The sequence below is a fragment of the Lynx rufus genome, unplaced genomic scaffold, assembly GCF_022079265.1.
Source record: "Lynx rufus isolate CCGP_SWC_20201006 ecotype Redwood Valley unplaced genomic scaffold, mLynRuf1.p SCAF_6, whole genome shotgun sequence".
NCBI classification, from domain to species: Eukaryota; Metazoa; Chordata; class Mammalia; order Carnivora; family Felidae; genus Lynx; species Lynx rufus.
Genome location: NW_025814878.1, coordinates 45391956 through 45418276, shown reverse-complemented (window position 1 = coordinate 45418276; position 26321 = coordinate 45391956). Strand labels below are relative to the sequence as shown.

Here is a 26321-nt window from a genome sequence, read left to right as displayed (position 1 = left end):
TATGAAACATTTCTGAAAATATAGGTATATATAAATTATGAAGGTCTATTTGATATTTCAAAGATATTAAAGATAGATACACATTTTTCACTATTTTCTTCTCTTGCAGTTGTAATTTATTTTTGAGAATTAAATAAACATACATTATTGGCACTTTCTTGTTAAATCTGTACCCCACAATATCATTTTTAGAATAAAACATTTTTGAGCTTCCTTTCCCCTACCCCCAGATTATTTTTTTCTCTGCTTCCTTCTTTCCCCCTCTCCCTCCCTTTCTTCCTTCCAGCATATATTCTGGACAGCATAACCGAATCCCGACAGTATAGGATATAGCGGTAAGAAAGGCAACAAGAGCCATCTAAACCTATTAAAATACATTTTGGGAACAAATCGACCAAACACTGTTTTATCCAAATATAACTTGTTAGGAAATGCCCATTCCGTCAAGTGAGGCTCTCTTGCCCTGTGCGCTGATGCAAGAACAGATGACATCCTAAATGCAGGAGGTCTCTGTAGCTCTTCTCTGTATCCCGCTGAAAACCTTACCTTCTTTCAAGACTCCTGGAAGAACCATTCCAATTAGTGCAGTATACATTCTTAAGGTCCCATAGGAAATTTCAGATAAAATTTTGCAGCTCCAATGCTACTAGAAAAATCCTCTGGTGCCAAGATTTAGCCACAGGAGGATTCCTGTCTTTCTCAAGGCAGGTAAACACCCTCTGGCACTTGTCAGAAAATCTTCAGTAGTGTGGCTGTATTTGAGGGTTTATGAATACCCTTCACTTTTCTTGGGGAACTGCCTGACTCCCCATACACCTTTCTTTGCCACGACCAAGTCAGAGCCAAATGCATCATTAGCTTGGGTCTACACCCTGACACCCTAACACGCAGGTTGTCCCACTCCTGGCTCGCTGGCCCTCCCAGCCCATCAGTACACCGTGAACAAAGCATCGCAGAGAGCATGAGCTGCGGTGAGCGTGGCTGAACGGAACTCATTTTGTCACATTTACGGTGTCTGAGCTTTGTCAAGTTGCCTTCTCCAGTAGCTCTATTATTTGATTTTTAAGACAGTAAAAAGAAATAGTTCGTTAGGAAGTCCCCCTCTGCAGTCCAGCAATGCCAGAAGCCAGCTCTCCCAAGGAGCAGAGCGGGCGCTTCTTCACTACCAGGTTACTAAAGACAAAACACTTCACTGGCACTTGCTGCTAAGGTACCTTTTGGGACCCAGGCCTACCTCGTTTCATTGCACTTCGCTGAAACCGTGTTTTTTTACAGACTGGAGGTCTGCAGCCACCCTGCATCGACCCAGTCTGTTGGTGCCATTCTTCCAACAGCATTTGCTTCAGACACACTTCACGTGTCTCTTGTCATTTTGGTAATTCTCGCTGGTTTCAAACTTTTTCATTATCGTTCTATTCGTTATGATGATCTGTGATCAGTTATCACAGCTCACTGAAAGCTCATATGATGATTAGCATTTTTTCAGTAATGAAGTATTTTTAAATGAATTGTTTTACAATGCCATCGCCCATTTCATAGACTTGTATGGTGTAAACACAACTTTTATATGCTCTGGGAAGCCAAAACATTCGGCTTGCTTCAGTGAGAGGGTCTGGGGCCAACCTGCACCCTCTCTCTCTGAGGTAGGTCTGTATTTTTCGTTCTGAAAAAGAGAGCTTCCTGGTCAGTGGATTTAGTTTCCTCACTCCAAACGTCTACAACTTGTGAGGGACAGAGGCTTCTTGGCATGTGTTGGGAATCGAGGTAGTTTCATTTGCCTGGACTGGTCTACCTCAGGAACATCTCCGGGTAGCACATTACTGTTAGGAAGAAGGAACCTGAAAACATCTCTGATTTCTCTGTATTTATAGCTACATTTTTACTTCTCCACTGCAACCCTATACAAGATGTTTCAGCGTGCCACGCTGTGTCAGAGTGCCCTGGGGTCGACCCAATTCTCGAGCTTTGCTTCATAGGTGAGAATCCACGACAAACTCAACTGATGAATTAAAGGCTATACTTTGGTTTGAAGAAACTAAGTTTGTTTTCTAGAAGAATCTCTTTTCAAAGCAGGGTATATAACTTTTTCGTTTTTGTTTTTGTTTTGAATGACTGAATCAAAAACACACAACAATCCTCCAGAGAATATTTGCCAATTATCCAACCTAGTGGGACGTGAGGATTAAAAACAAAGTTGTCTTTAAAAATATCTCGAACGTGTTAATAAATTGCCCAGTAATGTGATGGTAATTGTAGAGATCTTTGAAATTTTATCAATTTAGCAACTGCATCAATACCAAAAACAATACCATAAAGACTTGATTGATTAGCCAGAAAATCCCTTTGTTTTATCCTTTTTTTTTTAAACGTTGGAAACCCTAAATATAAAGATTATTTCAGCAAAAAAACTCTCCTTGTATAATCCCACGATAGCAGTGATCTTCGAATCACAGGGTCTTAGATCTGTAGGAACCAGCTGCAAATCTCATCCGACCCCTTCATTTCTGCATTCAGGACCCTAAACAGAGGTGCCAGATGGCTGTTTGAGGTCCCACAGTTGAATGAGTGCAGAGCCAGGCCTGAATAGTAGGTGCAGTCTACCCACTGCCCCTCCTACCACACCAGGTTGCTTCCCTGCTTAGCGACATGCTTGCGGATGTAGAGGGCCACTGGGAAAGACATATACTGACTCTAGGGGAGCAGTGCTTCTTCCTGAAATTGTCTCCTACAAGCGGGATACAGAAAATTCCAGTTAGCAAAAGTGTCTGGTAGATGAAAACATTAAAGTATGCTTAATCTTGCTCTAATGATCCTCTGAACTAGCTAGACAACAGCCTAACCCTTCTGGGGGGTGGGGCAGGGCAGGGGGAGAAGTCCCCACTCTCGGTGTTCTTTCTGAATGTTTCTGTCATTTGGAAATCACTGCACAATGGTTAAATTCACCAGGTAGCTCCTTGCCACCTGGCAGTGGGGCAGTGTCACTGTTCTAGTACCTTCCATGATTTAAACAAATGAACAAAAAAAAAATTCAAATGTAAAATGCTCTCTTTTTAATTACTAAATTAAGAAAGTTAAACAATTTAAAAATGTAAACTCACAAATAAATCATAACAAAAAAAGAATTAAGATTTCAGAGTTGCTACCCAGTATTAAAAACTTAATAGAAATAGGTTTTTTGATTTGTTGTTAAACATGTAATTCAAGGTTGGTACAAACAGCAACTAAAAATGTAGTACTTTTTTTTTTTCCCTTTTTTTCCTTTTTCTTTCTTTTTTTTTTTTTTTTTGGTGCATCCCCATGAAATGTAAAGTAGTGCATAGTTATTCCACTGGAGACTTCTCGGACATATAGAAAGTCATTTCATTAGCAGTACAGGATGTTTAAAACACTTATTTTACAATGGGAAATGTACAACCCCCCCCCCCCCAAGTTTTAGTTGCATGAGAAAGTTTAGCAGGTTGCCAAGACTATAACGCTATGGGTTTTAGACCATTTAAATGTGGTTACAAGGTTTATTAAATAAAAAAAAAAAGTTTGAAACATTTCAGCATTCATATTTTTGTACAAGAAGTATGTGTGGTTATCCACCTTCCAGTTCCCCTGGTGGTATTGGCCGTTGGCTTGCTTAAACACGCTTTTAGGTTTCAAGACCAAATTGCAGTTAAGTCAAAGCAAATACTGGAAACAGAACTTGTGAATCCAGCTCTGGAGCTGCTTTTGAAAAGAATCAAAGTAATAGCCATCTACAGGTACAATCATGAACCAAAAAAGTGCAATCTAAATTCAAAAAAAAAAAAAGGATCATGCTTTGCAAAAGCCAAAAAGGATGCCACTGGTGTGCAGAGTAATACCAGGGCTTTTATGCAGATTTGGCAGTAAAATCCTCACTCTGGGTCCCGAGGCTTTATGGCCTGGGTTGGCCATGGTCTCCACATTAGCACCCACGTGGTGTATGTACAGGGACAGATATATTATATATATATTCATATTTATAAAAAAGAAAAAAAAACAAACACCTGTCCTGATTGGTTTTTGTTAAAACATGAAAAAAAATTTTATTGTTTTAGACAAAGAGGCCACTTTTGGAAAATAATACTTTTTTTTTTAGTTGAATCAGGTGAAGACAGTTAAAATCACATAGGATTTGCATTTTAAAAAAAGGAAAGCACTAGGATTGTTGGCACTGGAGTTAACTATTTACACTGAACAGAGGTTTGGCCTTTTACATAACATCAATACAATGCATTTTCCAAAGTCTGAGAAATAACAAGGTTCTGTCTCGTATGCTTCACAGAGGAGGTTCGGATTTGGGGACAAGTGTCATTAATGAGGGCCATGGAAGTTCGTCAGCTTCAGAGTCACATGCAATCTGATCCAGGACGGCTCTCGCTGCTCGGGCAGCAGCCGGCTACGGAACTGAAAGCTAATGGGGAGGGGGCGGGGAAGCCTCTTGGATAAGGCCTCTCTCTGCAGACCCAGGTCTCACAGGTTTTCACCAGGCTGGTACTGGGGCTCTGTGGCGGTGAAGTAGTCTTCCAGGAAGCCCTGCAAGTACTCGAAAGTGGGCCGCTCCTCCGGGTCCTTTTTCCAGCAGTGGATCATGAGCTCGTGGAGAGAGATGGGGCAGTCCTGCGGACAGGGCATCCTGTAGCCGCGCTCCACCTGCTCCAGCACCTCCCGGTTGTTCATGCCTGCAAGACAAGGCAGTGAGTGTGGGCCCTGCCGCTCCCCTTCCTTCTACTTTGAGCCTGCACGTGGTTCAAGGGGCACTGCTCCATTCAGAAATAAACAGGAAATGTGCAACTGCTACCTATGAATCTCAAAAGCATTGTGAGTGAAAGGAGCCAGACACAAAAGGCAACATACTGTATGATTCTGTTTCTGTGAAGTTCTAGTAAAAGCAAAGCTACAGTGACAGAAAGCAGATCAGTGGTCGCCAGGGGTAAGGGGAGGGGAACGTCTGCACAGGGGCTGCAGGGCACACTGAGGGGTGATGGGAACCTTCGGTTTCAGGGCTCAGCAATCAACGGCTGTAAAGGCCAGATAGCAAATGTTTGAGGCTTAGTGGGCTGCATACGATCTCTGCCGCAGATTATTTTTCTTAATAGCCCTTTAAAGACACACGAAAGAAAAAACAGGTGGGAGTTGGATTTGGCCCACAGACCATAACCTGCCAACTCCTGTTCTAGATCTCGTACGCAGCAGTGTGACTAGTTCATGTTTGTCAAAACTCATTGTGCTCCCAAAATGGTTGAATTCTATTGTTTGTAAATTACAATTCTGTGAAACTGATAAAAAAATATGAATGAAGCAAAGAAACAGAAATCCATGGAATGAAACATACACTGTCCATGCTGATAGCATCTAGAAGTTCCACTTACGAACTTCATAAATTCGTTTTGCTTGTGCCCGGGCAAGCTTCTGGTGCCCCCCCTGCCCCCCCAGCTGAGATCTGCCATCATGTCGGCAAGGCTGGGTACCATCTGGCCCAGCGACCCCGAGGTGCCCTGGGGTTTGGTGACTTTCATGGGGAGACGGGGCGCCTCCGGGGGCTGTGTTTACTGATGACCTTGGACAGGCCATCTATCATTTGAGACCTCTGTGACCCTCTGGGGGAACTGCCTAATGTTGCGAGCTCAGGCTGCACAAACAGGAGACAGTCGGGGAGACTGCTAACCCTTCTGGAGGACGAAGCCTCCCTGCACGTTGGCCTTCCTGACAAGAGCAGGAAATACCATACGTGGGGTGAGGGGAGCGCCCTGACCCTACTCCAATCACTGCCAGACACTATCCTCTAGTTCTCCTTCCTTTTCCTGCCATATCGCATTCTGCCATCGCCTGCCAAGCACTTGTATGTTTTGGCTGCTCCCTTGGCCCCAAGTCTAATTTGGAATCCTTTCCAACCTCTGACCTGGTTTGTTTGTTTGTTTGTTTTAAACAAAATATGGTTTCAAGCCATGCAGAAACCAAGATTTTTTCCCCCTATCTCAGGGATACAATGAGAAGACCATAGCATATACACGAAGCAGTTTCCTTTAATTCTGGAGGAGCTGGGCCCAGGGCGTAACCTTGTCCTGACTTCTGGGGTCTGTTGCCATTCTTCTTGTTTTGTTGTTACTTTTGGACCTGGGTTTATCCTGTGGCCGCCAGCCATGGCCCCGTCAGTCACATGCCTGTACAAGCCCTTTTAGGATGCTTTCTTATTCTCTGTCACTGTAACTTCTTGTGATAAAATCCATATATTATTCCTGCTGTGTTGAAATAGGCCTTCAATTTAATTATTCTCGCATAACCTTGCTCATGTTTTGGGAGTGATGCCCCGTTTAGTGCGAGAGGTTTAATGAACCAATGTGGGCCCCCTGCCTCCATGCCATGCCTGATTTCACAGGTGCCCTCTTCAGTTGGGTGTTCGGTCAGCTCTGTGGCTAATTAGCTTAAATCCTCCTCCAACTGCTGAAAACTCATTTTGAAAACTCGGGATGGGGTGAGGAGCTGGAAGCAAGGGGAAAAACATGATGCTGCCAGGAGAACGTCCTGCAGACCTCTGGACAAATGGAGTGAGGGGAAGGGGACAGCATTTCCTTACCCACTGTCCCTAAATCCCACAGGATCTGCAAACCAGAAGTGCTGGTAATTCACTTGGCAGCAAAACTGATCTGAACTGACCTCATTCTGGCCATAAAACCTGAGGCTATTTACTATTTTTGTTGATTCATACACACTGCTATAGAAATAAGAATGTATTTGAGTACAGACTTCTGCTTCAGACTCTCCTGGGATGTTATATAATGAATGGTCCATGCACTGTATGCATGTTCTTTAAAAAAAAAAAAAAAAAGTCTGACTCTGAAGCACATATGGGCCCGACAGTTGTGGCTGGGAGCCTCTGGCCCGAGCAGTGGCAGCAAGAACAATTACATCCCAGGCCAGAAAGGCGAGGAAGAGAGGGTAATCTCTTGTGAGGACTGGCATTCTCTAAAGCCTCTGCTCTGTGTTTTACTACGGTCCTTGGTTTCATAATCTCTCAGAAGCCATATGACCCAAACCTGCAGAAATGCCCCCTTGTCTCTGCCCCTGCCAGGAACCTGTAGGAACTGGGAGGAAAGACAGGCAGAAGGTCTGAACGTCAGAAGGCCTGACAGGCCCCTTCCGGAGATGGTTTCCCCCCCACACGCCCCCACCCCCAAACGCCTTCTAATGCTTTATTCTGGCATCGAGACTGTCCAAAATGGCACCACAGAGTTTAATTAATCATTCTCCAATTGCTCTGTGGGGTTTAGGTCAGTAAATGTTTCATTTCATTAAAAAACAAACTACTCAAATGGAAAGATTTCATGTATTTCTTTAAACTCTTAATCCAATCTCTGCCAATGGAAAGTTTAATTGGCCACTTGGGTCAGGCCTATTTTTCCAGCGCTCTGCCCAAGTCCCAGACACAGCAGATAGAATAACTTGACCCGGGGCGCCTGGGTGGCTCAGTCGGTTAAGCATCCGACTTCAGCTCAGGTCACGATCTCGCGGTCCGTGAGTTCGAGCCCCGCGTCGGGCTCTGTGCTGACAGCTCAGAGCCTGGAGCCTGTTTCAGATTCTGTGTCTCCCTCTCTCTCTGCCCCTCCCCCGTTCATGCTCTGTCTCTCTCTCTCTGTCTCAAAAATAAATAAATGTTAAAAAAAAAAAAAAAAAGAATAACTTGACCCTATACCTGTAGCATCCCCCGAGACAGCCTGCTTCCTGGGCGGCTATAGCCAGGGGACCCACGTAGGCCACCAGCAGGCACATGCCGGCAGTCACGTGCCTGCTCCTTGTCTCGCTCCTCCTCTTTCTTCTCTTCTCATGCCTCCTCTCCCTGGGCCTCTCAAAGCACAGGGACCATATGTAACCAATTCCACACACTGGGCCAAAGCGAAACATACCAATGACAGCTTTGCCAGAAAAGCGGGAAACAAGACAATACACCGGCTGGTGACGACAGCGTGAGCGGGATCGGCTCTTTTCCAACCGTCCGTAAGCCAGAGCCCACACGGCTGACCTGTGGACAGCACCTTCACAACCCTGCACAATCGAGAGCTTGCCCGCCAAGCAAGGCTTAGGCTAGTTTTTACTCTACAAACAACTGCCGGATTAAGGGGGTTCATATTGAAAAGAATAGTTTCCTCAGCAATAAGAATAATTTTGAAAAATCATTTCAAGAATTTGTTTTTCTTTTTTCTCCCTTTTCAGTGGGGAGAATGCTAGCAGAGAAAGAGAAAAGACAGAAGCTTTAAAACATGGCATATGGGCATGTTTTAGGGAAATGCGGTCATCAACAGTTTGGGCCTCCGCGTTTCCTGGTAGGGGCTGCAATACAGACCCTTTTTCAGTGGGAGGGTGGTCTCCACCACCAGTCGTGGCTGACTGTGGGAGGTGTCATATTCACAAAGCAAAGCTGGGTGTGTGCCCTGCTTCCCAACCTCCACATCGGAGGAGGACCTAGGGGCTGGGGCCTCAACCCCGTCCTCTTCTGACCCCGCTGTGCGGACCCTGTCCTCTCACGGCGTGGGAAAATGGGCCACTGTCACGGCCACCCTCACAGGGTACTGCTTAATGGTCCTCAGCCCATGGAAACCTGTGGGGCCTGCTGGCTGTCCCAGGGTTTGCTTTCAGATTCCTCTTCCCCAGATCCTCCGCCGGGCCTCCTGTCACCACGGATTTCGGGCTTGCCCGGACATGGTCAGGGAGAGAGCATTGTTTCCAGTCGGTCTGCCCAAATCACTACAGCTGAGGCTCTCCAGCCAAGTGGACTGTACTCACTTCCTGTTGTTAGGACTAGATTGTCCTTTCTAAATCATTTTGCTGGCTTCCTCCTGATTTCCGAATTAGGGTCAAGCTTCCAACTCTCACTATCGATTTTCCTGTGTGTGTGTGTGTGTGTGTGTGTGTGTGTGTGTGTGTGTGTGTTTTCTTTCCCTTTGCTCTTTGTTGTCTTTCTCCCTCCTCTTCTTTTAAACTTTCCCATTCTTCTCCTCTAAGCTACATATTAACTCAGTAGAGCCTCCCTTCCTTCTTTTCTTTTAGGTTCTTTAGAGAAGGAAAAAAAAAACCCAACCCTCATTTTCACTGGCAGAGCCGCTGCACTACTTCTGACTCTGTATCCTCTCACGGGGTCTCTCAGCAGATGACCTGACCTCCCCCAGCCTCAGTTTCTTCATTTGTCAACAAAATTGTCAGCATTTGTCAACTGTGCTCTTAGCTGTTTGAAAAAAAGAAAAAAACGGTCTTCTATGACAGAAGAGGGTTTTGCTTTACGGCTTCCCGTTTGTGCAGCCTCCTAATATAGATCTCGGAGGGGCCGTCTCTGCACCATCAGGGATTTTCGCTGTTACCGGATCAAGGCTGCATCTGGATTTGACCATGGGTTGCAAGAACCTGGATTTTTGTGCCATGGAAAAATTAAGCACTTTAACAATGGGCATGATGTTAGGTTATCAGACATCAAGATTACTTTTGCAAACTGAGCTTTTCATTCAAAGGACATTATGCTCTATTGTGCATAAGGCTTTCGTCAGAGGCTCCCCCTTGCTTCTCTGCATAAACCCTGTAAAAATCTCCTTCTGTTTACTTGTCTGTGTCTGTTGAGCAGTGCTGTGCTAATGCCAGGGGAAGGAGAGCTATGCTAATGGTGCTTGCTCAGCACGAGCCTGTGCTACCAGACCGTCATGTGCTCTAGTTGTCTTACTGGGCGACAATCAGGATGTGTCACGTCAGGTCTGGTGAAGGATCAAAGTACAAATTTAGGGCAGACAGATGCTGATCAAAGAGCATAATGAAAATAAAGGAGTGACATTGAGAAGGCACAATAATGAGTGGTTTTGTTTCTCTTGCCCCATTTTTACCAGATACCCTCAGGGCAGCTGCTTTTATTATTTATTTATTTATTTAATTTTTAAAAAATGTTTATTTTTGAGACAGAGAGAGAGAGAGAGCAAGCACAAGCGGGGGAGAGGCAGAGAGAGACAGGGGGAAAGAGGATCTAAAGTGAGCTCCACGCAGACAGCAGAGAGCCCAACGTGGGACTTACATTCACTGAACCTGAGATCATGACCTGAGCTGAAGTCGGGCGCTTAACCGACTAAGTTCCCCAGGTGCCCAGGGCAGCTGTTTTTATTAAGTCTGCTATATTAGTAAATACAGAAGTGACAGCTACTCAGGTGCCATGATACACAATTTTAAAGTTGATCACGCAGTGCTGAGGAGAACTCTTTTGTCCCAGAAAAGAAGTGAGGAAGGGGGTGAGGGTGTCCATTGGGAAGGCCATGGAAACACAGCTGAAATGAAGGGCAGCAGAATGCAGGGCTCAGGAATGGAAAGTTCCTCTCTGGCTGCCCTCTCCACCTGCATTTTCCTCCCCTCCTTTCTTCCCTCGCCAGCCACACTGGCTGAGAGAGATCTTGTAAGGATAGGTGGCAACATGACTCCTGGGCATCCAGGCAGGATTCCCTCTCTGGGGGAACGTCATGAGCTGAAAGGAGAAGCCCTGGGGACTGTGGATGGGCGTGGAGAGGGCAGAGGGCAAAGCACCCCTGGCTGACAGTTTTCATTCTGCTTCCCATTTTCCTGCTGGAGAGTCTAATCACTTCCTACCCCAAGAAAAATCTGCTCTGTCGGCATGCTGAGCACAGCAGGAATAGTAAGAGTGCAGGTGATGAAAATGGGCTTCTGAACACAGAGGAATGTATGTCTACGATTCAGGGCATCTGAGTGGGGCAGAGGGAGGAGAAGGGCAGGATTTCTAATTCTCTAAGGAAGGTGGCTTCTAGTTTCACTAATTTCCTTTGCCTCTTCGAGCCATCGTCAGGTGACTGGATATATTCATGAAAGCCAGGCAGCTGTCACTTATTTAAAAGATTTGAAAGTGCTTCAAATGCACGGACAAATGTGATGTGCTTAAGAAAATGATCCTGCTTTGCTACATCCTGCCAAAGTCACAAAGCAGGTGTTCAGTTGAGAGCCAGGGCACAGGATGGCCAGAACATTCTGCCTAGAACAGGGTGGAACATGGTGTTTCAACTGACCACAGTGTCCATTTCCCAGAACAACTCTGAGGACAGAGATTATCTCGTGGCTGGGACAATACATGCTATATTTACGTGTGGAGATGATGGAATAGAGTTGGAGGCTTTAAAGGTTCTCAGCCAAACTAAAAAATCTTGTTTCAAAAACCTCATAGGCATAATCTGGTTTTTGGGTTTTTTTTTGCTATCCCAACTATCCGTCCATCAATCCATCCATTGATATATCCAGCCATCTACCCATCGATCAACCAATCCATTCATCCATCGCTCCACATGCTTACACTTATTGAGAGTCTACTATGGGGAGACACTGCTGAGCACTGGCAACATATAAAGGAGCTCCTGTCCCTTGGCCGCTCAGAGCTGCTGTGAAATACAGACACACGGTCAGGGACTTTGACAGAGATGTACCAGGTATCACAGAAGTGAGCACAAGGGGCGAGCCACTTGGTATGGACACGAAGAAAGCTACATGGAGGAGGTGATGGCTGGGCTGGGCTTTGAAGGATTCTGAGGCAGGCAGTGAAGCTGAGAGAGCGACTCACAGGTCAGAGGGAAGGGCTGGGGGTGGCGAGAGAGAACTCACGTCAGATCACGTCACTCCTGCTCAAGCTCTTCAGTGACTCCCCATCTCACTAACGGTGAAAGTTAAAGTCCTACTAAGCACCTAGGAAGGCCCCACCTGATCTACCTGGGGACCTCTCAGACCTCCTGTTCCCTCAGCTCCAGCTGCACTGGCCTCCTGTTTTCAGGGCCTCGCTGTCTCTGGGATCCTCTGAAGAAAGACTCCCTGCCACACAGCTACCTGGCTAGCCTTGCTTCTTTCCAGGCCTTTCCTCAGATGCCACCCTCCACCCCCTTCCCCGCTTTATTTTTCTCCATACTTATTACCACCCAGCCAATACCGAACATAGTCAGCTTAGCTTATTATCTTGGTTCATTGTCTGTCTCTTCCAAGAAGCATAAACATTCGTGAGGGCACGAGTTTCTGTCTGTAGGCTGAGTGCTGTACTCCTGGTGTGTGAACAGTTCCTGGCATACAGTAGGTGCTCAATAAATATTAAGCACGTGGAGCATGTGGAATGACTCCGGGAGATTTTTTTTTCCCCCTCAAGGAAAGGGTTATTAAGGACTATGCAAAGCTAAGTCTTCTGGAGTTTCTCTGGAAGGTGAAGGGAAGCCACAGACATTTTTAACTGGGAGAGTAAGATAACCGGGTCTCTGTTTTCTAGGATAACAACCTGGTGGCGACAGTGACAGAATGGGTGGAGGGGAGGAGAAACTGAAGCGGAAGTCCCACGAAGAGGTCACTGCAGAGTGGATGACAGCCTGACACAGGGCAGTGGAGGCAAAGAGGAAAAGGAGGAGGTGAGGGAGGTTTTGAAGGTGACATGACGGCTTAAAATGCGGAACTCTGATTTTATGCATCAACCCCAGAAAATTCCTTTTACGTGCGTGTTTTCATTTCTCACATAAACAACCCCATCGGTACAAAATCCATTCTAATCTTGACGCAAAGAATGGTTCTGCACCTTGGCTCACAGAAAAGCAAGTTATACTGCTGGGCCTAGAATGCGTTCAGGTCAGGCTGCTCCCAGGGAACCTGTAAAACTGAGTGGTTCTTTGCAACCGTGTGCATCTCTGTGGCAAATCTCGGAAGCAACCTTTGTCTGGGAGGGTGGTTGTGTGCGACTCCTGTCCGCTACCTCCCTGTTAATCTCAGCGTCACACTTCTGTATTTTTTTCTTTGGCTCCAAGGCTGTCATTCAGTTTGAGATTGTCCTTTTAATCCATTCCTTTTTCAGAACCAGCTAACCGACCAGGTGGTCAACCCTTCTGCTCTTCATGGGGTCACACCTCACATACTCCATTCTAAGCTTCTTCTCTGATTCTCCCTTTTGGAACTTCTCTCGTGCTGGGCAAATATGCCTGGCAAGCTTTATGAGCCCACAGAGAAGTCATCTCCCCTCCCTTGACCTCATCCTTGTCGTGCAGCCAAAGTACCTTTTCTCTGTGTGAAGGTGACAGAAGGTCATTCTCAGGTGTGAAAGAATTCAGGAAAATACCGCCACCTACCGTTCTTAAAAAAGGAATTGCTTAAAAATATACCGTAGCCAACTGCAAAATTTCTACATTGCGATGTCGGCACGAGGGACAGGCACTGGGACTCTGTCCTCGGGTACCACCGACAGACACGAGGTTTCGGTGCGGCAGAGAAGCCATGCCTTGGCACACATTGACTCGGCCACGCCAACACCGAGGATGTGGACAGGAAGGTCCTTCCTTGCACAGTGACATCTGGATGAAGCTTAATGATGCTGTGCCTTAGGAACTGTTATCCTTCATTAAGGTAATAATCCTGTAATTGGAATTCCTCTGTAAAAGCCTCTCCCTCAAGAAGAGTTTACTGTAAGATACAGAAGTCCAATTAAATAGGATTATAACTACTTTAAAAAACAACAACAAGAAAAACACCCAAGAAGCACCCATGGCTAGGAACGGGCCTGGGAACAATCTTCTGTGGCTGTTTGTGGGCGAGGGGCAGCTCAGGCCACTTGCCTGCTGACAAAGCTCCCCTGGCCACTGCTGCCGACCAGCCAGGCCCAGAGCCTCCCCATGGTAGCACGTGAGGCCCTCGCCACGGGACTTTCCAGCCACACTTCCAGGTTTCACGTCATGGCCCTCAAATTCCTTATTCCTGCAGCTCCTTGAACAAGCACCGGTGTCCCAGGCTTTGCTGCCTTCCTGCATGCTGGTCCTTGTCTGGAACCTTCTTCCCTCTTCCTTGACTTGAGGAGGAGGCCCTACTTGCTTCCTTCTCCATGAAGCTTCCCAGACAGAACCTGTCCTCTTATCCTCACAGACTCGGGGCAGCTCTCCAAGCCTTCCGCACGTCAGCAGCTGCTCACAGTACAGAACTATGCATAATAAAGTACACAGTTCTCGTTTCAAACTCCTTTGCCACCCTCACAGGATTCTGAGGGAAAGGTCCCTCTGTAGATACCTGGATCAGGTGCCCCTGACCCCACTATCAGAATTAAGATTCGAGGCCCACAGGGAGTAAATCCAAGTAATCCACTCCTTGAGGATCATTTCCTCTAATAATAGATAAGTAGCAGGAAAGACTGATGTCTTCCTGGATTTGATGCATCTTTTATCTATCTGACTGTAAATTCCATGAGTGTTGGGACTACATTTGTTTATTTGCTCATTGTTCTATCCCAGGCAACCAGAACAGTGCCTCACTCCAGGAAGGCTTTAATCAGTTTCCTGAGAGTGTGAAATGTCTTATTTGTACTCATTTCCTAGGTAGAGTAAGATGCCCGGTGCCGTTCACACTCACCGACGCTCTGCTGAATGAATGAACCCTAGTCTGAGTTCTAAAATAAGGCCGTTTTCTTTATGCTAGAACCAAACTTGGTAAAAGACTCTCCCTAGAAGCACACACCTGCCTGCCTTCCCTGAGGCCCCAGCCCCTGCGCCTTTGTCTGGGTTTCTGTGTGCAACCCTGAGAAACAAAAAGCGGCTTTGTATCACTGAAAGGAAAGCCTTTACGAAATGCAAAACAACATTAACCTTTTCCCCTTCACTGCATTCAACACACTGGCCAACCGTAAACCTGGGGGATTCAGGGAGAAATTGGTTCAAAATTCAGGCCAAAAAAAAAAAAAAAAAAAAGGAAAAAAAAAAAGATGCCTTTTATCTTCAAAATCCCAAGACCTGCACATTTTCCCCCTTGAGAAGCAACTCAAAAACGCCCCTGCTGTGCTCCAGGCCCCTCTTGGGCAGCCCTTTCTTGCATACTGCTTGGCTCTCTTGGAGAGCCTGCCCACTGGTGCATGCTGGGAGGAGCCGCCCCCGCAGCAGGAGAACGGACTTCCACCTGCATCTCGAAAGGCCCAGGGCTGGCGCTTCAGAGACACGGAAATTTGTCCATTTTGTCTCTGTGCCAGCCTGGCTCTCCTAGGAGTCTCAAGGCCACGCCAACCTGAAAAGAGATCCTCTTTGCTTCTCTGCATTCTCTGAAAATGACCAGAAATAATCATAAAAACGAACAAAGGGATTACAAATTAATCTGCCCTCGCTGTCTCCTCTGACTGCAAAGATAGAATTACAAACCCAGGATTTGCAAAAGACCTCAATTCCTCATTAATCTCCACTATCGTTTCTATCTTGGCTATTTTTTTTTTTTAAGCTCCTTTCTTAGGCAGGGAATGAGGGGGAGCTATGTTCTTTCTTCACTCAACAGTAACTGAAAAATATGTCCTTAACATTTCAGAAAGCAGACTGTCCATGTGCTGTAATATAACCACTAAAGCGTGGAGGTGAAATGGCTCGAGTGTCCTTTATGTCACCATCTGTCGAAATTAATGAATTTAAGTGTGGAAAACCTAAATCTGTGGTTTCTTTGAAAAGCATGAATCTGACAATCCTGAAAAATTCCAGGGCCTAAGAATCTCTAATTTCTTTATGTTGCACTTGTTCTTCTAGGGCATATTTTGACTGTTCAGCACAGGGCAGTGAGTGGCCTCTAAACTGTGTTTCGCATGTGCCTCTGCTCTCTATGGCCATCTGGAGCTGGGGCCTGCACAGAGAACAGGTCCAGGCATTTTCCCGCCAGGTTCACTCCATGGGTCAATGCTACAGTGTAATCAAAAAGCACATCTCTTTCCTGGAAGTGTCTGCAAACTCGATTTGGGTTGAGTTTCTGCCAGCCACATTTCTGCTCCTGGAGCCATGGATGCACACTCCTACTGAGAGAGGAGAGATTCCATGCACTGGGGTGGACTGAAACCTCATACTAGCCGCTGTTCACATGACTCCTGGCATACAATGCATGGTAGCTGCTTGCCTGCATGATGTCCATGGGGGCTCCCAGTTCTGCTTTCCCATGGCTAAATACCTGTTCGTGTTCTTTAAACTCATGCACAGCAGAAAGCTGAGTGAGGATGGGGCTTAGAAGGCAAACTGAGAAGTGTCCCCAGATGGTGCTGAGACAGCATCCAATCGGAGGCCCATTGCTGCCAGGTCAAGCCCTTACCTGGGTATGGCACTCTTCCTTTGGTGACCAGCTCTGTGAGTAAGATTCCGAAAGACCATACGTCAGACTTGATCGTGAACCTCCCGTACAGGGCTGCTTCGGGGGCCGTCCACTTAATGGGGAACTTTGCACCTGCAGAAAGAACATGTGATTGATTACTTGGCAGGCAGAGAGCATATGGCACCGGGTATGGGGCTGGGGAGGAAGAGTGCTAGGAACTACTTTCACAGGAGCAAGTTCATAGAGGAGGAGGAGAAAGTGGTGAATAAGGAAATGGAGTACAACTGACTACAATTGAGCAGCTGTGGGGTCTAGTGCTGGCTCTGTGACCTTAAGCAAGCTAGTTTAATGTTAATTTGCCCACCAAAGGGTTGGGAGTTCAAAGCTCCTTAAAGCTCTGGTTTCTAGAAACTGGAATCTATGATCACACTAAATGTCACAGGTTTGGTCTGGATAAGGGGCTGACCTGCGATTTAGGGAACTCATTTCATACGTCTTTTCTTTTGCTTTGAAATTATGTCATATTTTAATAAATACAGTATTAAATCATAATGCTACTCTCATGAATTCTTTGATATAGAAGGACCAGAGTGTGTTCTTACGAGGTACATAAAAACCAAATCAAACCACCGTGATTGTCTCAAGGTGAAGACAATTTACTGTAGCCCATGTATTTTGTTGAAATGGGCTTTATTTCCCAAGGCCTCCTTATCCACAGCAGAGAAATGATTTTGCCTTTGGCTACTTCCCTCCACCTTTTCTCCCTGAGAGTGGCCATCTTTGCTTCTGGGATAGTTTTTTCTTTTGTACTATATGATCTCTTGTTTACCGCCCAACCTTTCTCCTACCAGCCCGAGAGGGTACTATTTAATAATGTTTGCTTTCAAAGAGCAGTCTTGCCTCAGTGACTATCTTAGGAGTCTGGTTTCTCAAGACCAAGCAGCAAATTCATGCCAGTCAGGAGAATCTTTTCTTTGAAATTTCTCTGATCATTAAAAGAATCTTCTCTCCAATCTAAAAGGAAGGCTGTTCTTTATAAGGCCAGTTGTGTGTATGGGGAATTAAAATTGACTTGGCAGCCTGTGCGCTCACATATTAGGCTCAGCAATTATAAAGCAGTTCTAGATATCTCATCGAACAAACTGAAAGAAAAACACAAGGAATTTTTGTTACTGATATAAACACAATTATATGTTAAAAGCATGTTAATTTTACATAGGAGCTCCTAAAAAAACCATACAAAGGTTGACGGAATCAGAAATTTTTGTGGTATCTTCTATGAAAAGTCACAATGTGCAAAAGTGGCAAATAATTAAAATCTTTAAATTAGTATGGTTTTAATAACCAGAGGTATGATAAATTACAGCAATTAGATTTTTGTTTTAAACACAGTACATGATAACATCTTTAGCAAATCTGCCCTGGCATTTTCTGGCAATATAATTTTCCTCTCCATCTCTTTTATGCCAGTGTGAAATGAAATTAAAAAAAAAAATCCTACTATTTCATTATGTGGCATCTCACATTTACACTGGAGCAGAGAAGTTATTCTATGGTTTTCTTTTCCTTTTATGCACGGAGTTATTTTTAATTAGCTGTGTTTCTCAAGCATAATTATTTCTATCTTTCCTTAAGTGCTGCATGATTCCACACAAGGCCTGGTATTCTCTGAACAGTCATTTTGTTTTTAAAGTTTCTTTCAAAGCGTTCTTCTGTGTGAGAACCTACCCTCGAGCATTCTGTTCACGCAGCTTTGGACTCTGAGCCGCTGGGATTAATGTGATAGATTTTCTTCAGTGTCGAGAACAGACTTTGCCCTGGACCAAACCTCAGCTGGAGTTCTCTTATTTCAGAGAATTAAAGGTATATTAAATTCATTCCTATTTAAACTATCTCTTGAGCCAAATGGCTTGGAAATCTATGTCCATCTCTAAAAGCAAAAAGAACTTTTTTTCCTCCCTTGTGCAGATACGACTCTCGTAAATAAAATGACAAACAAAAGGAGCCTTTCTTCCCTTCTTGGAATCATTCAACATTCGTGAAGGTGTGTATGATGCTAACAGTAAACCATTCAAAATTTGGATAAAGTCACTTTGGATTTTCTGAGAGAAGATTTCATAACGTGAGCTTGAAAAAAAAACCAAACCCAAATGTCAATATATCAGCCATTTGTGCTAGTTGGCTTTGTTGTTTTCTCATTACATCATCTACAGCAAGAATTGTAATATGTAAACCTTCAACAAGTAGGTTCAGACAAAGGCTGTAATCGATCTCTGATAGGAAACCATTTGTGGATATGTGCTTTGAGACTTAGTAGCAGGGGCTTACGTAAATAAACTTATTTTGCATTAGTTTTCTTTCTGAGATAAGCAATATGTTTACTTACACCTAATACATTTTGGAAGAAAAAGAAAGAATATCTTTGTCCAATTTCTCCTACTTCTTTTCAATCTTAAAATAGCAGCCACTGTTGACAAAAGGAGCTTCTCTAAAGACAACTCGTATTTTCCTTTTCAAGGCAGACAAAAGGTTAATAAAGCAGCGATGATCTGTTAGTCATTAACTATGGTTTCAACAAAAGAACTGATTGATGTTCGCTCTTTTACTCAACTCATTACCTCTATTTCCGCTCACCTTGGTTTCCCACCTCCTGAGGGTACAGATGTAGTCCCCAACTGGGGAGAGTTCAACCCCCGGTTTGTGGCGGTGGTGGGTGGGGGAGGGTATCTCTAAGGAGATGCAGCCCCAAATGGGAGAGAGTTCAACCCGGGGTCTGTGGTGGGTGGGGGCGTGGGGGTGTCTCTATCCAGGCAGGCTGCATGTTGCAGACCCCGGCCTACGAGAACAGCATTGCTGGGGCTGTCTGGAATACCACCCACACAATCCCACAGGCGGCCTTGCTGGGGGCTTGCGGTAGGCTCTCTCCTCAGGTGAAGTCAAGAAAGCTCAGAAACCTGGAAGGAATTCCCGATCTCCTGGGTATAAACACTGCCTTTCCCTTGAAAATAAAGTTCTGACAGGCAGAAAGTCAGGATCAAAGATGTCTTCTAAGCAGTACAGATTTGTAGAAAAAAGGAGACAGTGTCCAGAGGCCCATACAATGATGAACTTGGCTCTGTTATGTAACCAGCTGATTCGCTCTTCTTGAAATTCTCCTGTTTGGGAGCAGGATTCAGATGCCAATGCAATTTCCTTTCCTTTGCGTTTTATTCGAATAGCAAACCATGGCAGGTAGGATAATCTGTGTCACTGGTATCATGTAACACTCTGTGAACTTGTTCAATGCTTAGATGCACTAAAAAATATAGGAATTATCATTCATCATTGGTCTAGTTTTTACTTCTTACTGAATTTACTCTAACAGTTTAGGATTCTTTTAAGCCAACACACAAAACGGTGCATGTAATATATATGAGTGAAACGCCTTTTCCACCGTTTCCTAGGTAGTGTCTGCAGATTTTGTACCTCTTAGGATAAAGCCCTTGCTGAAAGTCTGACCTGGTGCTGCCACTGGGGCCCATGTCCTGGAACCACCTTCTGGGTAGGGTGTCTCTGCGCTTGCGCCATTTACCTTCCTGCAATCGTGGTGAGGGCCGGTGAGCCTCATGCTGAGCCATCAGGCACCTACATCTCAATCCTGTTTCTCTAAATTCTGTTGAGATGTGAACCGACTGGTCATGAGCTCGGTGTGACAACAGGGGATTGGACTCCCTCTCTTGGCTTCCACCTCTCTCGTGACCCCAATGTCACCTGCATTTGTATCACCTGCTGGGCCCTCCCTCTTGAATTCCTGACCTGTATATCGGATTCTCTCCCCAGCCTCTCCACTGGGAGGCCTCAAAGGGCCTTTCAATGCAACATCCCAAATTTACCTTTCCCCATGGTTTGCCTTGTCAACCGCCTAGCTGATGAGACCAGAATGCCACAAGGCCCCCTCATTCAGATGCTGCGTATATCTGCCCATCGCCATACATCTTCCCTGAGTCCCCTTCCACCTCTGCCGCTTCACCACTTTCCATGTTGAGTCCATTTCACTCCGGAGAGTGTGTCTGTGTGTCTTCACTACCCCCACTCTGGTCTGTGCCTGCTCGCTCACGGTCACCTGTCTGGACTCCTGCAATGGCCTTCCCATTGGGCCCACATTTACAGTCTGGTCCCTCCTCCCTATCTGTCCAGCCTCTTCTTGTTATCCTGGGCCTCCCGCTCCTCCCTATCTCCAACCTCTCCATTGCCCCTCTCTGATGGTTCCTGCCTGCTGCAGGGCCACGGGGCAGGCTGTTCCCTTTGCTGACGTCCCTCCCCCATGGCGAACTCTTGCTCCTTTGCTCTTAGCCTAAGTGTTATTTGCACAGGGAACCTCCACCTGAACACTAAGACTGGGGTAGGTTCCCTGGTACTGTGCTGCCAGAGCGTCTTGTTCTTTGTGGCTGCTACTTTTCAAGGGCAAATGAATACGTTTGAAGTACGCCTCTCCCAATAGATAGAGACTGTCCTTGAGGGCAGGAGCAGGTCTTTCTGGATGGCCACCTTATCTCTAGTACTGAGCCCAGTGCCCAGTGCCCAGAAGAAACTAAAGAGGTGGTGAATGACTGAGTAATTGGACAGATGCTTAGCCCTCCCAGCCTTCCTTCCCAGCCTGAACTGCCACAGCTCCTTACTTATTAGCTTCCTGCTCTCTGGAGGGTCCTCTCCTTGTCCTCAGTGACCAGTGTCACTGTCTGTCTCCATCTGGATGCCCTTATAAGGGTCTAACAACTGCCGACTACTGTAGAAAAGCATCTGTCACAAACTAATGACACTTAGAAACACCCGGGAAAACCTGTGTTTTTAGTGCCAAATGAAGGGTGGAGTGAATCTGTCTCAGACGGAGGGAACCCCAGACTTTGCTCTGTGAGGAGCAGGGGGTCTAGATCCCTGGAGTTGCAACTCCGGGTGGGGGTTATATCAGCAAAAAGACAAGGTGGCCAGAGGCCTTGGGAGCGTTCACAGCAAAACGCAGTGGAACATCTTTTTCCGAAAAGACTGAACAGGAAAGCGGGTAACTGGACGCCAATCGCTCACACTCACAGGCCCTGGTCTTCCTTATGTAAAATCAGGTTAATAGTCTTCTGGGCTTTAGGTATGAGGAAGGAGAGGGTTGTGGATTTATTCGGTTATCAAAGTTGGACCACAAAATAACATCGAAACCCCACTAGTGCTGGCTGGTTTTGTCTTCTCTTGTTTCCTACCATGAGCACTTCTGAGTTCTTCCCCCGAGGCCGGCACCGCACCTCGTTCCAGGGAGCCACCAGTGAGCTCAACCCCTGGCTCTCATGGAGCATGCGGCTTAGTCCGGGAAGGAGACAAAATAAACGAGTGGCCATGATATATGTCAGACAGTGACAAATGCTATAAAGAATGATAGAATGGGCTACAAGGACAGATTTTATGGGGCTCTGCAAGGCCCACTAAGGATGTTGGGTCCCATCCTAAGTGTGATGAGAAGCTACTGGGGCTTGTGAGCAGAACATGATGACATCCCACCTCACTGTTTCTCCTTGTCTTTCAAATGTAGCAGACAATAGAGCATTACCCTGAGAACGATTTACGACGAGAAAGAATGTGAAGAGCATTTTGACTTTTCAAAACTCTCGAGAAGCATCATGACGTTTCGAGGCCCATGGGCATCTATCAGCAATCAGTATCAGATAAGTTATATTTCTGTTGTCACCTCTGACATCATATTTAACTAGTGGCTCTGGTCACATTTGTGCTATTTTTAGCACACTTTTCAGGTTTGAATAATACGAATAATCTCAGCAACAAAGGAGTAAAATAGCATACTCCAAAACTGCAAAGCTCAAACATTTTTATGGGAAATGAATTACTTATCTTTTCTGAGTTTATTCTTCCCTGATGTCCTTCCTTCCTTCCCAAGCCTTTCTTGTGTCTCTGCTTTAGGCTCTTCTTCATACTTCACTTTCTTTTTTTATTTTTTAAGTTTATTTATTTTGAGAGAGAGTGCAAATTGGGGAGGGGCAGAGAGAGAGGGAGACACAGAATTCGAAGCAGGCTCTGCACTGTCAGCGAGGAGCCCCATGCAGGGTTCAGACTCATGAACCGTGAGATCAAGAGTCAGACACATAACCGACCGAGCCACCCAGGCGCCCCCATCCTCGTTTTCTAATGGCCTCGGTGTTGTGGACTCCTCCCTCCCTGCTTACTCCCTTGGGGAACAAACACAGGTTCTCAAGACTTCCGCTGCCCATCATCTCTGTATGAACAGGGCTGGAAATACTACACAGACTGTTTCTCCTCAGAAGCTCCAGTTTTTGATTCGCAAATGTCTAAGGGACAAAGCCTCTAGGGTGTCTCACCTTTATCTCAAATGTGGCAACTAACTATGAATCTAAATTCATCATTTTACCAACTCATCTTACTATGAATAAGATATTTTATTATGAAGGGTATTCTTGTATTAGGTAAAAAATTTTACTAAAAGACTGACCTGACTTAAAAAGTTTATTCTCACTATAATATTTTAGGATGCAAATGGAGTATCTTTTTTTCCCCTCCTACTATCCCTTTTCTGGGGGTCACATCATCATTCTGCCAGGCTGCAAAGCAGAAAAAACCTGAAAGCCAGCTGGGACTTCTCCCTTTCCTTAAACCTCTGAGCTAATCCATCACCAAGGTTTCTTTTTTTCTTTCTTTCTTTTTTTTTTTCGTAATCTCTATGCATAACATGGGGCTCTAGCTCATGAGTCACATGCTCTACCAACTGAGCCCGCCAGGCACCCCATATCACCAAGGCTTCCTGTTTTCTTCTTTGACATGTCTCTCAAATTTTCTCTTTCTTATTTAAGCTCTTTGCTGAAACCTGTCTTGGGTCCTCATCCCTCTGATCAGTCCTCCTGTCACGGTGCCCTGCCTTTGGATCACTGTCCTTTCAATGAGGCACTTAAACCAATGAGTTCATAACCCTCTCCTCCCCAACCTCATTGTGCCCCCCCCCCCCCCAACGCATGAAGGCAAACTCCTCCACCTGTTTTTCATACCCATGTATCTGTTCCACTTTGGCTCTTGCTACCCCAAACCCATCTTCTAGTCTGGTTTGCTTTCTCGGAACCTATACCCTGCACTTGGCATAACCATACGTGTTTCTTGTTAGCTTTTTCTAAACATCTCCTCTCCTTCCACCTGCATAGCTGAAGCCTACTCATCTCAAGTCCCACCTTCTTCATAAAGTCATCTGTGATTACGCCAGCCTTCAGTGATCTCTCCCATGCACTTGGAGCCGATGCTATGAGTAACGGTTTAATGCTTGACAATAATATCCACCATAATGGCTAAACATACTGAGGGCTTGCTAAGTGTCAGGCATCACGCTAAGTGCTTTACATGCAGGAGGTGCATACCAGTAACAGTCCTGTTCTCCAGATGAGAAAACTAAACAGAAAGGTAAAATGAGATGCCAAAGGACAGGTGGAAATGGTGAACTGCGATTTGAACCAGGGAGCCTGGCTCCAGAGCCCGAGTGCTTAAACACTATACGCCGTGCGGCTGTGTCCACATCTCCAGCATGTCTTTCTGCTAGTTCTGCATGGGTTATTTTTTTATCTCCTTAAATAGAATGTAAACCCTGGGGGGGTCAGAGACCATGTTTTATACTTAGATTCCTCCACAGGACCTTGCCTAAGGCTAGTTAAAGAGCAACTGCTCAACAAATCTTTATCTGGCTAAAGGGTCAACCTGACAATGTATCTAACACTGTGACGGCCAAAGAAATTCTCTTCCTTTACACAGATTCAAATCAAACCCAAACAAGAGAAGAGTAAACACACGGCAGTGTAACAAACTAATAGTTGTTTCCACCCTTAGTGTTATAGGAATAAAATCATCCTTACCATACTCTAGGACAGTCTGACCGGATGCTCTTGGTGTGTAAGTGAAAACAGGAAGGCCAGCTAAACTCATTATGTCAGGAGGGCGCATCCTAACCCCGGGCTCCATTCCAGTTAATGACGGTCCTATATCCCTAGTGGTCAGGCAGTCTATTTTCTTTGTCTCAAACAGAAATAGTTCTTACTTGATTTGGTTACTTACTATACTGTATGCATCTTCATGCATTAAGATGACGGCAGTGGCATTAGAAATGTTCAAATGAAGATGGCAGAGACTTCTGCTCCCAAGTCTACCTCCTGCACTAAGTCTATGTAAGCTGGCCAGGGATCAGGGAGAAAATGCTCTTCAGTGACAATGCAAAGGGGCCCACCTGTGGGCTGCGCTGGGATTGAGGGGTCATTTGTGGAAGGCCCAGGGTGGCCATTTACGAAAGTTTCTGAGTCAGCGTATCTGGGCTTGCACATTCAATTTACTGGGTGACCACTTAAAACCTCCGCCAGTCTCAGTCTCCATGCCTGTAAATCAGGACAATGATAACCTCATGAGGTTGTGGTGAGAATTATAAACAATGTAAGGGGTTCAGCACAGCATCTGGTGCCTGAATAAATGCCAGCTATTATTTTATTTGGACAGTAATGCAAAGGCACTGAGTTGCATCAGGTTAGCCAAAGCTCTCCAAACTTTAAGAGAGGAAAAGAGGATGAAGAAAACCCAGTGAGCTCATCAATCAAATAGTGAGAACTTACTGAGCCTCCAGTTAGCCCCTAGTGCAGTGGGAGGGGCTCCTGAGACAACCAAGCATGGGTCACCTCCTGCCGTAGGCCTTTCTAGGCAGCCAGGGAGACAGAGCTCACAGGCAAATCCAACAGAGAGCTAAATAGACTGTGGTGCTGGCTTTGGGAGAAAGAGGGCTCAGGAGAGAGGGAAAGAATGCACAGAGAATGGGGTCTCTGGGTAGAGGTGGCCACGTTGAAATGCTGCAGTGTGCCCCATGTTGCTCCCTGGGAGAGGCTCAGCTCAGGGGCCAGGACAGGCCTGGGTGGGGCCCAGCTCACATTATTGGCTCTTGGTGGAGAGTTGGACTGTTAAGCCATGCCCCCCCCCCCCCCCACTCCCCCAGCTGATTCCATAGCCCGGTTTCAGAAAATTTCCCCTCTGGCTGAAAAACTGGGCCAAGGTAGAAAAGGCAAAGCCAGTGTGGAATAAAAGCAGCCAAATCCTTCCTGCAGAGAATACATTGGTACCCTGATAGTGTTTTCAAGGGGAAAAGGCATTAGCTTCAACCACAGACACGGTTTTTCTGAACCAAAGATCCATCCAGCGTCTTCTTTAATTATGAAGTCACAAGCTCTGCAAATTATGGCATTCAACGTTAAATAATATTCGGTACTTCAACTTTAAAGTTACCCTGAGGGATAACGGAAAATAAATCACAAATCATGCCAGTAACAGGAAGCTGATTACATTGGTGGGGAAGGGTTACAAGGCAGGACTAGGACAGGATATCCTGTAGGAGAGGTGAAATCAAAGCTGACCCGACCTGGAACTCAGTGGTTATTCAAACAAAACAAGGATTTCAAACCCAATAAAACTGGGCAAAGCCAAAACTCAAGATTTTTCATACTAGGCCAAAGGAATGACTTTCAAATTTCCCAAACGTGTCTGGAGTAATACAACTGTGTGTTTTCCAGCTATTCCTGCTGACACATGCTGTTGAAATTTCTACTATAGATTCATAAGGTCTTATCACCATGTTTTAAAAGTAAAAGTAAAGGAGAAGTAAAGAGTACAATGAATTCATATGATGTGCCCTCCGCAATGCATACAGTGAGCAGGGAATTTCAGAAGGAAGGAGGTAAGGCGGAGGGAGGGGGGAGTGCTGTCCCATCAGGGGTGTGGGTGGAGGAAGAAGGAGTTCGGCCCAGGAAGACACACATCAAGGGCCAGCGGCAGCGCCTGAACATACCACAGAGACAAGGCTTGGCTGGCTGGGCACAGATCTAAAGTCTGGTGTGGCTGCCTCCACGGAAGGGATATTCAGGCTGAGAGGGGTGAGGAGAGTCCCAAGGGAAGCCCCAAATGGAGGACCAGACAGAGAAGGGGTACAATCAGAACAACTAGACAGGGGGGAGCAAATCCAGCCTCCAGAGAGATCGGGTTTGAGGTTGCTGCCAGGGCAGGAGTCCTGGCATCTCGGAGTTGAGGAAGGAAGGGCAGGCGGCTAGATGGACTGGGAAGGAAGGCAGAGCCTCGTGCGGAGGAGAACAGAACGCAGGCTGTGACAGTTCTTTTACCATCGGTGGCGGGGGGGGGGGGGAAGGTAGCAGGGGAGGGGAGGGCACTCT

The 26321-nt window shown here is 45.8% G+C and overlaps 1 protein-coding gene across 5 annotated transcripts in view; it reads right to left on the bottom strand.

Annotated features, from left to right (window-relative positions):
- Positions 1 to 4130: 4130 nt before the first annotated feature.
- FYN (FYN proto-oncogene, Src family tyrosine kinase) overlaps positions 4131 to 26321 on the bottom strand; it is a 214260-nt gene continuing 192069 nt past the window's right edge. For all 5 annotated transcript variants that reach the window (XM_047102530.1, XM_047102533.1, XM_047102534.1 and 2 more), the window contains 2 exons: positions 16093 to 16224; positions 4131 to 4691 (listed from right to left, as the gene is read on the bottom strand). In XM_047102530.1, coding sequence (XP_046958486.1) covers positions 4483 to 4691; positions 16093 to 16224 — 341 coding nt within the window. In that variant the 3' untranslated portion in view covers positions 4131 to 4482. The remainder of the gene's footprint in view (positions 4692 to 16092; positions 16225 to 26321) is intronic.